The sequence below is a fragment of the Rhinoderma darwinii genome, chromosome 1, assembly GCF_050947455.1.
Source record: "Rhinoderma darwinii isolate aRhiDar2 chromosome 1, aRhiDar2.hap1, whole genome shotgun sequence".
NCBI lineage: Eukaryota > Metazoa > Chordata > Amphibia > Anura > Rhinodermatidae > Rhinoderma > Rhinoderma darwinii.
The window spans coordinates 47,853,165-47,867,996 of NC_134687.1; the positions used below are offsets into that span (position 1 = coordinate 47,853,165).

At 43.0% G+C, this 14,832-nt stretch overlaps 1 protein-coding gene across 1 annotated transcript in view; it reads left to right on the forward strand.

Moving 5' to 3' along the window:
* The first annotated feature begins 1,181 nt into the window (after positions 1-1,181).
* The window catches only part of LAP3 (leucine aminopeptidase 3), a 28,600-nt gene continuing 14,949 nt past the window's right edge, over positions 1,182-14,832 (forward strand). The window contains exons 1-6 of the mRNA XM_075849386.1: positions 1,182-1,369; positions 5,001-5,116; positions 5,199-5,253; positions 6,306-6,411; positions 7,475-7,634; positions 14,099-14,263. Of these exons, the coding sequence (XP_075705501.1) occupies positions 1,271-1,369; positions 5,001-5,116; positions 5,199-5,253; positions 6,306-6,411; positions 7,475-7,634; positions 14,099-14,263 (701 nt within the window). The 5' untranslated portion in view covers positions 1,182-1,270. The remainder of the gene's footprint in view (positions 1,370-5,000; positions 5,117-5,198; positions 5,254-6,305; positions 6,412-7,474; positions 7,635-14,098; positions 14,264-14,832) is intronic.

Genomic DNA, 14,832 nt, shown 5'->3' on the forward strand with positions numbered 1-14,832 from the left:
CTTCTCTCCGCCGTTAACCCTTTGAACGCCGCGATGAAAGCTGATCGCGGCGTTCAAGGAGAGGGGACTGCACATTGATCGCGTCACAGAATATAACTGTGACGCGATCAAAGCCCATAACTCATATGGCCAGACAGCCCAGGGTCCATTGAAGGACCCCAGGGCTGTCTGAACATATTTCCTGTTGTTAGGGCATACTGAGGTATGCCCTAACAACTGCCTGTGTACGATCAGTAACAGGCTAATGTACTGGCATATAGATCTATGCCAGTACATTACAGTTACAAAATAAAAATAAAAATGATAAATCCCTTTATGGGATTAAAAAAAAAAGTTAAATGAATGTAAACATTTTTTATGATAAATAAATAAAAAGTAAAAAAAATACACCGAAACACACATTTTTTATAATAAATAAACTTTTTAAAATATAAGTCCCAAAACATGAAATAATACAGACATATTTGCTATCTCCACGACCCTAACAACCTGTACAACAAATGTATGACATTATTTATGATGATCGGTGTATGGTGTAAAAAAAAATATATAAAAAATGCTGCGCAACTGCTTTTTTTCGGCATTTTCGCCAAAATAAAAATTTATAGAAATTAAACGATAATGTATTTGTACCAAAAAATGGTACCTACATAAAGTACAACTCGTCCCGCAAAAAACAAAGTCTCATACAACTACGTCGTAGAAAACATAAAAGAGTTATGAGCATCGGGATGCAAAGAGGGAAATGTAAAAAAAATTGCTCTGTCCTCAAGGCCAAAATTGGCCGTGTACTTAAGGGGTTAAATAAGATGATAACCAACATGAAGAAAAACAACAAGACAACCAGAGAGATTCATGCGTGGATGGAAGCGAGTTATATTGATATCACTATGACCACTGTGCATTTTCATGCATTCAAAAGGACTCGGTAATGACGGATGCTATTTTGGTCTACCTTTGACCCATTATAGTCTATTTACCCGATGGATAGCACAAACGCGATGTGAATGGGGCCTAACACAGCTTTGGAACTCATGTAGTTTGTAGATCTTAGGGTCCTGCAGTATGATGTCTTGCCACTAGATGGCCCACGAGTTGCAACATGTTTGTGCTGGCTGAAGCTGATCACCATGAGTTACAGATCTGTGCTCTTGAGGGAGGGCTTTATGGGTCTCTGTGTGATGATGTCATTATCCGGTGCCTCTACGCACATGTTAGAGGACACAGGCTGAACATAAGTGACAGCTCCTGACAGCGAAGAGCAGAGATCATGCTGCAGCCACTCAGAGCTGTGCTCCACAGGAGTGTACACAGGACCTGCTGCAGGACCCTTTCCCTGTCAGCACAGTCCTACGACTCCGGCCGAAAGGTAAAGCCTTCTTGACTGCAGCTGTTTCTGTTAACCTGTTCATGACCGCAATCTTGTCATGGCTCTTGTGTCAAGTGTAGAAACCCGTAATGTATGACCGCAATATATGACGATAAAGTATGAAGATGTTGGTGCTGTACATGGGTAAGATCTTCGCCCTTTCAGTGATGAAATATTAGATGCCGAAGAATAATATGTGGCACTTTAGTTTAACCCATTCCCGCCGCAGCCATTTTTCAGATTTTAATTTTCGTTTTTTCCTCCCCACCTTCCAAAAGTCATAACGTCTTTATTTTTCCGTCGATCTAGTCCTATGAGGGCTTGATTTTTGCGGGACGAGTTGTAGTTTTTTGTAGCACCATTTATTTTGCCATATAATGTAATAGAAAACGGGAAAAAAATTATTTGTGGGGTAGAAAATGAAAAAAACAGCGATTCCTCCATTGTTTTTTGCGCTTCGTTTTTAGGGAATTCCCTGTGCAATTAAAACCACATGTTCACTCTATTCTGTAGGTCAATACGATTACGGCGATACCAAATATATAGTTTTTATCTATATTTTACAAGTAAAAACCTAAGTGTAAAAAAATACAATTTATTTTGTGTCGCCAAATTCTGAGAGCCATAACTTTTTTTTTTATTTTTCCGTCGATTAAGTGGTATGAGGGCTTATTTTTTGCGGGATAAACTTTAGTTTTTAAGAATACCATTTTGGTGTACATGCAACGTTTTGATCACTTTTTATTACATTTTTTTGTGGGAGATGAGGTGACCAAAAAATAGAGATTCTGGTGTTTTACAATTTATTTATTTTTTACGGCGTTCACCGTGCGGGTTAAATAATGATATATTGTAATAATTTAGACTTTTACGGATGCGACGATACCAATTATGTTTATTTCTTTTTTTACTATGCTCTGGGGGGAACTTTTAATTTATTTACATTAAAAAAAACACTTATTTTGCTTTTTGTTGTTAGTCCCCCTAGGTGACTTCAACCAGCAATCGTTAGTTCGCTTGCACGATATACTGCAATACTAATGTATTGCAGTATATCATGATTCTGACAGGCTTCTATTAAGCCCTGCCGGAGGAAGGGCTTAATAGGACCACAAAGATGGCGGACCTGGGGGCCTTCATTAGGCCGCCAGGCAACCATCGCCACCCCGTGATTGCATTGCGGGGGGAGCGATGAGCTGTTAGAGGGGGTCGCCCCCTCTTTCTAACTATTTAAATGCTGTGGTCGCTATTGACCACGGAATTTAACGAGTTAACCGAGCGGTATTGTGCTCGAGCACGATCCCGCTCATTACTCTGACGTGTCGGCTGTAACATACACTAGCATCGTATGGAGCAGGTTCACTACGTGAGCCCGTTCCATATTTCTCCCCCCCCCTACCCGACTTTGGCGTATGGATATGTCAAATGTCGTGAATGGGTTATATGAGTATTCCCATCTTGGAAATTTATGGCATATATCCGATAGATGCGGGTCCCACCTATCTCTAGAACGGGGCCCATGACCCCCCCCCCCCCCCCATCCTATCTTCTGCTGACAAGGGTGCTTCTCAGCACTGATTCTGATGCGGTTTTCGCATCAAAATCAGCGCCAGAAAGGCGCCGTGTGAACTGACCTTTAGGTTGAAGCTACATGGAGAATTTTTATAGCCCGATCTTTCGAGCTACATCTTCAGTCCAGATGAGTACTTTGCACTCCTGTGAACTTGGAAAGTTGCGCTACAAAAATTGACTATGTAGCCCCAGCCTTAGCTTTACCCTCAGGCCCCATGCACACGACCGTGCCCGCAATCACGGCCTGCGATTGCGGGCACGGCCGGCCGCTGACTGACAGCCGCATTTTCGGGCCGTGCTCCCATACAAAGTATGGGAGCACGGCCCGCAAAATGCGAAAGAACGGACATGTTCCATAATTCCCGGAACATTTCCACGGCACTGACACCCTTCCGTAGTGCTACGGAAAGGTGTCAGTGTTCAATGAAAGTGAATGGCTCAGTTTTTGGGGCCTTAGGCCTTATTCACACAACAGGGTCCGAGTGTCGGACGCTTAAAATCTGCCATTTTTTCCGGCCGGTTTACATCCGTTCCGGGCCGTGTTGCCGATTTTGACCCATTTTGCATCCGTGTTTTTTCACTGTCCGTTTTAAAATCGGATGAATTTCATTTGTAAATTTTTGCCACACACTTCCCTCTGTAGAGAAAGCCACACACTTCCCTCTGTAGAGAAAGCCACACACTTCCCTCTGTAGAGAAAGCCACACACTTCCCTCTGTAGAGAAAGCCACACACTTCCCTCTGTAGAGAAAGCCACACACTTCCCTCTGTAGAGAAAGCCACACACTTCCCTCTGTAGAGAAAGCCACACACTGCAGCCCCACCGTCGGTAGTGGCACACTGCAGCCCCACCGTCGGTAGTGGCACACTGCAGCCCCACCATAGATGGCACCCCCCCCCCCCCCCACCACTACCTGTCTGTAGATAGCGCCACCATTGCAGGAGAAGCCCTGACTTCAATGTCCATATATGGACAGTGAAGCCAGGGACTTCTCCTGGTGCGGAATCCCTGGCCACATCGCCAGGGATTCCGCTTCAGAAGTCCCTGACTTCACTGTGTCCATATATGGACATAGTGAAGTCGGGGACTTCTGCTGGAGCGGAATCCCCAATCCCCGGCCACAGTGTTGCCGAAGCTCCAACAGGGAGCAAAAGACATACCCTCCTCCTCACATGCACTTCGCACTGTGAGGAGGAGAAGGAGAAAGCGAGCGACGGCCATTACTTGGAGCACATTCAAGTTATGGCCGTGTATTACCTGGCCCCATAGACCTCCCGGCCGCCCGTCTCCCATTGGAAACGGCCGAAAATAGGGCATGTCCCATTTTTTTTGACGGCCGGGTTACCCGGGCCGTCAAAAAATCGCTCGTGTGAATAGCCCCATTAGGGGACTATCGTTCCTACAGCAGCCGTGTGACGGCCGTTTTTTAAATGGCCGTCACACGGCCGAGAAACCCTGTCGTGTGAATAAGGTCTTAGGCCTTGTTCACACAGTTTTTTGCAGGCAAAAAAAAATCTATTTTGAGGCAGATTTTTACATTCCTGCACGCCGTTTGCTGTTTTTTTCACAGTGTTTTTCAGCCGCAGCCATTGAGCGTCGCGGACAAAAAAACGCTGCAAAAAGCGCTTTTTCTGCCTCTCATTGATGTCAATAGGAGGTCAGAGCCGGAAACGCCCGAAGAAAGGGCATGTTGCTTTTCTTTCCCATGAGCGTTTTTTTTCGGCTCGTGGGGAAAAAAAAAAACTGGCTTCCCCATGTAGATGTAGGCTGTGTGCACAGACCCTGTATGTAAAAAGGACCCTTAAGCAATCCGCCATATGTTGCCTTCATCGCGAGGCAGCGTATCTCCCCCAAAAGCAATGCTTCAAGTGGAGGATATCTCCATAGTATGACGTGCTTTGGAGCATTTCTCTTATGGATCTCATATGTGCCTATGTATAAAATCTGCGGCATATTAAGTTACAGTTTGGGCCCAGTGCCATGTTATGGATTTGTATAACACATTGTGTATGAGGCCTAAGAATACGTCCTGAGCTATTTGATGTATTTCTATTATAGGGGCTTGTCCTGGGTGTGTATGAAAAGAATAAGGAGGATGAAAATGTGGTTCTTACCCACGCAGGAGTCACGTTTGACAATGTTGTTTCAGGAAAACTGAGAGATCAGCTGACCAGGTGAAACGTCTATATCATTCACGTATAGGTGGGATTTACAGCTACGCCGTCACCTCCATAGTAATCTTGTCTTACTTTACAGGTCTGGACCTGCACCGAAGAAAGGCAAAACACGAATATTTTATGGTTTGAATAAGGTATTTTATTATCATCACTATTATTTATATTACTACTACATAGTGCTGAATATGTGTGAATTCTCTGTTATGAGCAGATACGTTTGGTAACATTTATTTTTGGGGATTTTTCTGCTGTTCCAGTGCAGGAATTCCAGTATTCTAGAACGTTACTGAATGATCCAGCATTGTAGGAGTCCATCATAATAAAACCAAAGGGAGGCAGAGAGAGAAATAAGTTTTCTACTTTAGATTTTGTGCTTTTTTTTTAAAACTCCAATTCATTTATTAATATATCTTTTTCTAGTGGCTAAAGCTTAGTTTTTCTTAAAACCCGCTCTATGTCCACTATATAGTTAAAGGGTAACTAAACGTTCCGACAAACTTCTGACATGTTGTCATAGTGACGTATAAGAAGTTTGGATTGGTGGGGGTCTGAGCACTGAGACCCCTACCAATCGCTAAAACGAAGCGGCGGAAGCACTTGTGTGAGCGCTGAGCTGCATCGTTTCTGTTCGGCTTTTTACAAAAATCAATGTAGCGGTGTACGGCCCGTATAGGCTTTCTATTGAGCCCGTACACCGCTACATTGATTTCTAGAAAAAAAAAGCCGAACAGAAACGAAGCGGCTCAGCGCTCACACAAGTGCTTCGTTTTAGCATTTGGTAGGGGTCGCTGTGCTCGGACCCCCACCAATCAAAACTTCTGACATGTCGCTATGACACGTCAGACGTTTGTCGAACGTTTAGTTACACTTTAAAGGCGATGTGCTCTTTTGCATTCATTCGTTATTTCATTTTTTTTTTTATCGCCCCATTGCAACTGAAAGTGTTGTGTATGCAGCTGCTATGCAGACATATGTGTCTCCATGGTTACAGACTTGCGGCAGTTGTGTGTTACTGCCCCTTTCTATTGTCTGTAGGTGGTTAGCTAAAAGACGGGCAGGTTACCACTCCATTCACACCACATTTGGCCTGCGGGTGATGTAATGGGGAGCATCTGGTACATTTATGCATGTGGTTCTGCCAGTAAAGTGTGAACATAACCTTGCAATATGTTTGTTTCATTGGCAGGAATTCCCCAGTGTGGTAGTGGTCGGCTTAGGTAAACGGTCAGCTGGCGTCAATCAGCAGGAGATCTGGAATGAAAGCAAGGAGAATATTAGGACCGCCGTATCAGGTAATATGTGACTTGTTGTGACGGCTCATGTGATAATTTGACCTTTTGTATTTTTCAAAGCTGGCCGGGTCTCTCTTTACACTTCAATATGTAAACCGGTGGAAAATAGGAGAGAAATTCAAGTAAAACTTAAAGGGGTTTTCTGTTGATGGTCCCTGGGATACGTCCTCTAAGTATGATTGGTGGCATCCATCTCTTAGTGTCCCACCTAATGTGACATTAAGCTTGGAGAGATGCAGGTTGCACACTGGGCGGTACAGTTGCCAAGGCAGTGGTACGATAATTGTGGAATCTCGTGCACGTGTACTATTTTAATCAGATCCGTGCACGAGATTCTCTGGGCGTCGTGCGGTTGCCCCGGCAAAATGTACTACTAAGTGTGCTCCATGCATCTTTCCAAGTCCGAAGTCAGACGAGGAGGAAAAGTGGATTGTAGAAACACATCAGATTAGTGTAAGGGTATGTTCACACGTAGACTTTTGAGCCGTTTTTTGGGCTGTAAACAACCCGAAAAACGGCTGAAAAATTGAAAGCAGATGCCTACAAACATCTGCCCATTGATTTCAATGGGAAATACGGCATTCTGTTCCAACGGGGCGTAAAAAGACGCCCACGAAAAATAAGTGCATGTCACTTCTTGGGCCGTTTTTGGAGCCGTTTTTCATTGACTCTATTGAAAAACCGCTCCAAAAACGGACATGAAAAACGCGAATTGCTCAAAAAACATCTGAAAATCAGGACCTGTTTTCCCTTGAAAACAGTTCTGTATTTTCAGACGTTTTTGAGTTTGCGTGTGAACATACCCTAAAGGGGCAGAACCTAACACAGCGCCCTCCATGTGTGTGGCATTGTCTGGTATTGCAGATCAGGCCCATTAAAATGAATTAATAGTAGTGTAAACGTGTATGCACACCTGTTTCACTAGGATAATATGCACTATACTTACGGTTGGTTAGTGTTTGCAAACAGGGAATTATGTTCGCTCTTAAGTATAATATTGTGTTAATATTAACCCTTTACCTATCTTAAATTCTAAATGTTTGTCTGTTGCTGTGCTATCCAGTGGGCTGTAGGCAGATGCAGGATTTGGAGGTTGAACACCTTGAAGTGGATCCTTGTGGAGATGCTCAGGCAGCGGCAGAAGGTGCGGTGCTGGGATTATTTGAATATGATGAGCTTAAGTCAAAAAAGAAGAAAAAAGTCTCAACACAACTATACGGAAGGTAGAAACATTCCTGCCATATACTCTTCATGAAAGTCCTATGTATGTTCTTCAGGCTCGGGCTACACAGTGACAGGAAATTGCGAATGAATCGCAGTATAATCAGAATTGTTACATATAAGAAAATAATTAACTACTAGGTGACTATCGACAAAAAATTCTGAACGAGTCAGAAATATTACAGAAGTTGTAGTTCGCTTAAAGGGGTTGTCCGGGCATGGACCGGCTTTTCATACTGATGACCTATCCACGGGATAGGTTATTAGTATATGATCGTCTTGGTCCGACACCCGAACCCCGCACCGATCGGCTGCCTCCGGGCACTGGATGTTTGTGCTGGAAGCTGAAGGCTCTGGAAGCTGAAGGCTCTGGAAGCTGAAGGCTCTGGAAGCTGAAGGCTCTGGAAGCTGAAGGCTCTGGAAGCTGAAGGCTCTGGAAGCTGAAGGCTCTGGAAGCTGAAGGCTCTGGAAGCTGAAGGCTCTGGTCACAGTATAGCGGCCGTGCTGCAGTACTGCAACTCTGCTCCTATTCAAGTGAGCCTGTGAGATCAACCACAGGTGTCAGCTGTATGTCACCCTGCTGTAACAGAGCTAGCTCTGATCCCCGCCATTAACCCCTTAGATGTCGCGATCAAAAGCTATTGCGGCATCTTAGTGGTTTGAAGCCGATCTGCATCGACACAGTGATTGCGGGGGTGCCTATCGTTGCTATGGCAGCCAGATGCCTAAAAATTGCCTCCTGGTCTGCCACGTATGAAAGCCCATTAAGCCCCACCTGGAGGCGAGGCTTGCTGTCAGTGAATAATTGACAGATCTAATGCATTGCACTACGTGAGTAGTGCAATATATTATGGTAAAGATCAGAGGTGCACGCCTTCAAGTTAAGTTAAAAAAAAAAAACTGCCTTTTTTTTTTTTTCTATAATAAGTCTTCTATTTTAGGGAAAAAATGAAAACGTTACGAAATATTTTTATTTTTATCACCGCGTCTGTAACGACCCAAACTATAAAGCTATCATTTTATTTTTCCTGAACGGTGAACGCCGCAAATAAAAAAACCATGCCTGAATCCTTTTTTTTTTTTTTTTTTTTTTTTTGGGTCACCACCCCTCCCAAAACATAGAATAAAAAGTGATCAAAAAGTCACATGAATGCCAAAGTAGTACCAATAAAAACCACACGCTCTTATGCAGCTTTTTTGACTGAAAAATAAGTTATGGCTCTCAGAATACTCTGCACTACATGAAACCATGTGACTGACCCACTTTTAAAAGCTATATCTGTGTGCAATTTTAATGCTAAGCAGCCACCCCCTGATGAATGAGGTGTGAGAGTGTCTGTTCATCAGTATATTGCACCTGTGTAACCTTCCTCTACATGAATACACCAAACTTTTTTTTTAAAAAGTGATTTTATTGTGCAAACGTTGCAAAAAATAAAAAAACTACGTATGGTATCACCGTAATCGTATCAACCAGCAGAATAAAGAAAAATTTAATTTATAGCACACGGTGAACACAGTTTTTTTTACATTGTCAGAATTGCTGGTTTTTGGTCACCTTGTTTGCCAAAAAATGGAATAATAAGCCCTCACACAACTCCGGTGGAGAAAAAATAAAGTTCTGGCTCAAAATATGGCGACACAAGACATCTATGAATTATTATTTATTTACCGCATTATTATGCCCTGATGTTCTCTGCATAGTTTACATATGCCCCCACATTAGAAACTGAAATACCAGTAAAACCCCAAACAGAACTACTACCAAACAAAATCTGCACGCCAAATGGCGCTCCCTCCCTTCTGAACCCTACAGTGTGTCCAAACAGCGTATTGCCATACCTGGGAGAATCTGCTTAACAGTTTGAGATGTTTGTCCTCAGTGGCACAAGCTGGGCATAAGATATTGTGCACTAACATGGCACATTAGTGGAAAATTAAAATTTTCACTTTGCACCATCCGCTGCGCATTAATTTCTAATGAAAAAACACCTGTGGGGTCAAAATGCCTACTACACCCCTTAAAGAGACTCTGTCACCACATTATAAGTGCCATATCTCCTACATAAGAAGATGGGCGCTGTAATGTAGGTGACAGTAATGCTTTTTATTTAAAAAAAACGATCTTTTTTCACAACGTTAGGAGCGATTTAAGTTTATGCTAATGAGCTTTCTTAATGCCCAAGTGGGCGTACTTTTACTTTCGACCAAGTGGGCGTTGTACAGAGAAGTGCATGACGCTGACCAATCAGCATCATGCACTTCTCTCCATTCATTTACACTGCACTAGCGATATAGATATATCACTATGTGCAGCCTCATACACAAACCCTAACATTACTACAGTGTCCTGATAATGAATACACATGACCATCCAGCCTGGACGTCATGTGTACTCAGAATCCTGACACTTCTGACACTTTTTTTGTGAGATTCCAGCAACGGATACGAAATCTTGCGAGATCACGGAGGTAAACGAGATTTGGTTTCACTTGCCGGAATCTCACAAAAAAGAGTCAGAAGTGTCAGCATTCTGAGTACACATGACGTCCAGGCTGGATTTCATGTGTATTCATTATCAGGACACTGTAGTAATGTTAGTGTTTGTGTATGTGGCTGCACATAGTGATCTAACTATATCGCTAGTGCAGTGTAAATGAATGGAGAGGAGTGCATGATGCCGATTGGTCAGCGTCATGCACTCCTCTGTACAACGCCCACTTGGTCGAAAGTAAAAGTACGCCCACTTGGGCATTAAGAAAGCTCATTAGCATAAACTTAAATCGCTCCTAACTTTGTGAAAAAAGATCGTTTTTTTAAATAAAAAGCATTACTGTCACCTACATTACAGCGCCGATCTCCTTATATAGGAGACAGGGCACTTATAATGTGGTGACAGAGCCTCTTTAAAATGCCCTAAGGCAAAATCTGAGTCACTACCTGGGGGTTTGTTTTACTATTTGACCTCAGGGCCCTGCAATTTTTGGCCAATGCGGTAAAAATCACCATCGTAGACCACAAATGCGCATGGTGCTCTTCACTTCTGAGCCCTGACCTATGTCCAGGCAAATGATAGATGCCTTGAGGGGTGTAGTTTTTAAAATGGGGTCACTTCTCGGGGCTTCCAATGTACTCTGGTACCTCAGGGACTCTGCAAAGGCGACCAGGTGCACAAAAAACAAATCCGCAAAATCTGCATGCCAAATAGCGCTCCTGCTTTTCAAAGCCCTGCTGTTTGGGGTATTGCCGTAACCGGGAGAAATTGCTTTAAAAATGTTCTTTTTCGCCTTTTATTCCTTGCAAAATTTCCACATTTTATCAGAAAAAAAATCATTTTACGACACAATTCCACTAAATTCAGCAAAAACCCTGTGGGGTCATAATGCTCACTATACCCTTCGATGAATTCTTTGTGGGGTGTAGTTTCCAAAATGGGGTCACTTTTGGGGGTTTCCTCTGATTTGGTCCTGCAGGGGTTTCGCGAATTTGACATGGCCCCATAAACCATCACAGCAAAACTTGAGCTCCAAATGGCGCTCCTTCAATGCAGAGCCCTTCCGTGTGTCCAAACAGCAGTTTATTACCAAATATGGGGTATTGCTGTAAACAGGAGAAATTTATTTTCAAATATTGGGGTGCTTTTTCTCCTTTTTTATACCTTGTAAAAATTGAAGATTTCTACGTTTTATTGGAAAAATTAAATTTTTATTTTTACGGCCTAATCCCACTAAATTCAGCAAAAACCCTGTGGGGTTAAAATGCTAACTATGCCCCTTGATAAATTCCTTGTGGGGTGTAGTTTCCAAAATTGGGTGTTTTTTGTGTTGTTTCCTTTGTTTTGGCATCACAAGACCTCTTCACACCTGACATTGTGTATATATCCTAATAAAAAGGAGGCCCCAAAATTCTCTAGGTGCTCCTTTTTGCTTTTGAGGCCTGGGTTTCAGTCCATTACCATACTAGGGCCACTTGTGGGATATTTCCAAAAACTGCAGAATCTGGGCAATTAAATAGTTAGGTTTCTCTGGTAAGACCGTCTGTGTCAGGGTATGTTAACACGGCCTATTTTCAGACGTAATTCGGGCGTTTTACGCCTCGAATTACGCCTGAAAAGACGGCTCCATTACGCCTGCAAACATCTGCCCATTGCTTGCAATGGGTTTTACGATGTTCTGTTCAGACGAGGTGTATTTTTACGCGTCGCTGTCAAAAGACGGTGCGTAAATAGACGCCCGCGTCAAAGAACTGCATGTCACTTCTTTGGACGTTTTTGGAGCCGTTTTTCATTGCCTCCATTGAAAAAAAGCTCCAATTACATCCGTAACGGACGGCACGAAAAATGTGAGTACATGCAAAAACGTCTGAAATTCAGGAGCTGTTTTTGCCTGAAAACGGCTCCGTAATTTCAGACCTAATTTGTCTAGACGTGTGAACATACCCTTACAGAAAAAAATGGATTAAAACAGGTTTTCTGCAAAAAAATAAAAATAAAATGGAAATGTCACCTCCACTTTGCTTTTAATTCCTGTGAAACCACTAAAGGGTTGAGTAACTTTCTAAATGCTGTTTTGAATACTTTGAGAGGTGCAGTTTCTAAAATAGGATGATTTATGGGGGTTTCTAATATATAGGACCCTGAAAGCCACTTCAGAACTGAACTGGTCCATAAAAAAAAAAAGGCTTTTTTGGAAATGTGAGAAATGGCTGCTAAAGTTCTAAGCCTTGTAAAAATTTCGGTGTTTTTCCACAAATAAACACTGAATGTACTTTAAGTTAGTGGTAAAATTTGGTTGATACAATGTGCCACGAGAAAACAATCTCAGGATCGCTTGAACAAAATAAAAGCATTCCAAAGCTATTTCCACATAAATTGACACCTGTTAGATTTGAAGAAATGACCTGGTCGATTAGGCGAAAACAGGCTGTATCTTTAAGGCTACATTCACACGACCGTTAGAAAAGGCCATCTGACGGACGTTTTTGAATGGCCATCACACTGCCGTTTTCAGAACAATGACGCTCTATGGGTGTATTCACACGGCCGGTTTTTTAACGGCCCGTGCACGTTGGTCATCAAAAAATAGGACTTGTCCTATTTTTGGCAATTTTTACGGCCAGACGGCCTCCGTGGAAGTCAATGGATCAATTTTTAATGGCCGTCAATACATGTAACAACCGTTAAAAACAGATCTGTGACATGGGGATTCAAGAGGCTATCGGCGGCGCGGTGACGCTGACTGCCCTACACGCTCACAGATGCAGCGCCGTCTTAAAGTGTGGTCTAGTCTTCACGAAGACGACGCAATGACGTCATTGCTCTTCCTTTGCAGATCCCGTGAAGACGAGAGACCACACCTGAAGAAGACTGTGCTGCATTGTTTAGTGTGTAGGGCATCAATAAATGTCGGACTGTGTGGCATCATCTACAGTGAGGCTGCGTGGCATCATCTACAGGGGCCGTGTGGCATCTTCTACAGTGAGGCTGTAAATCGTGTCTAGGTGAACATGTGACCTTCCTTTGGGTGTTTTCAGGGTGTTGGGACAAAAAAAGTCCCACAAATGAAATTCATTAGTTTTTGTTTTTTTTTAATGGGCGTGAGAAACGGATGCAAAACTGATGTTTAACGGCCATTAAAAATGGACGGATGAACTGGAAATGGATGAAAATTTAGACAAACTGATGCAATATGGCCATGAAAAACCGACCGTTGGCCATTTTCTTTTTCACTGTCGTGTGAATGTAGGCTAAAGGGTCATAAGCTTTGACGTTGTTTTTTTTTTTTTTTCTGGGGGGCATCCTGTTATTATTTTTGCGCTGCGGTTTGTTTGTATCCACTGCATATAAAAGCTACATAACGTCGCTGTAAACCGAATCTGTCAGTAAAAACTGGACTGACAGCTCCGCTTAAAGTGGCTCGTGTGTTTCCGTAACTCCATCATGGAGAGAGCGGCTCGCGTGCATGGCCACCTCTTCATATAGTCCCCAGCTGTAATTCCAGGCAGGACGTATTTGGCTGCCCCCCTTTTTCGATATAGGTGCGGGCCTCAGAGCTGGGACTTTCATCTATCAGACATTTTATATCCTGCAGATGTGACGTAAATGTCTGAGATAGGAATAACCCTTCAAGGGCTTGTTCGTTTTTCCGACGGAATCCATAACGCAGTCGACTGCGCTATTAATTCCGTCATTAAAATGGAAACCTGCCGGAATGGTGACGAACGGAAACCATTAACAATGTTTCCGTCACCATGGATATCAATGGTGACGGGAACGGAAGCTGTTGTTTGTTTGACTTTCCGTTGCAAGGTTCACCCGACGGAAACCTCAGACGGAACCCCGGAACGGAAAGCCAACCTTGATGTGAACAGGCCCTTAACCGTTCCCATGTATTGAAAAATGGCAGCTCATTATACAGTCTGTGTCTATGATAAAGCGTATTCATCGTAAATTATTTGTTCTGTTTAGTCACGACATTGATGCCTGGCATAAAGGCGTTTCCTATGCAGAGGGACAGAACTTGGCTCGTTACTTGATGGAATCTCCGGCAAACTATATAACTCCTTCAAGGTTTGCTGAGATATTTCAACAGAAGGTGGAAGCGTTGGGAGGCGGTGTGAAGGTGTTCACGAGGTAAGACTGCTGACCTCTCTGCTGTAACACTACATACATAATGAGATGCGACATGGTACCAGACTGGTGTACCGCGCTGCAGGATATGTTGGCGCTATATAAGCAATAGGAAGTCAGTGAATATAGTTATTGAGGAAACCATGTAAAGAGGCACACCGCATTTCTATACGTGTGATCTCAATGCTTGTTCTTTATGTCTTCTTTTCTGCCTATGGCTGGGCACAATTGTGAGTTTCTCGTTGACATCGGGTGCATAATATAACACATCAGAATTTAAAAAAACATTTGACGCTGCAACAAAAAAAGTTGAACCCATTAACATCGTAGTCTGGTGACCTAAAAATTAGTTTGTTATACTGCAATGGTAGGCACCTTTTTTGCATGGCGTGACGATTAAAAAAAACAAAAACAATGATGAAGTGCTCCGTGTGCCATGCAAACATGAAGACCACGTATGTGACATAAACCAATTAATCAGTTAATTAAGCTATAATTTCGGTGTGACCCTTGTCACTGTCTTTGCAAAGATGATCCATCTGTGGTGCATACGAGGTGACTGAATATCATCT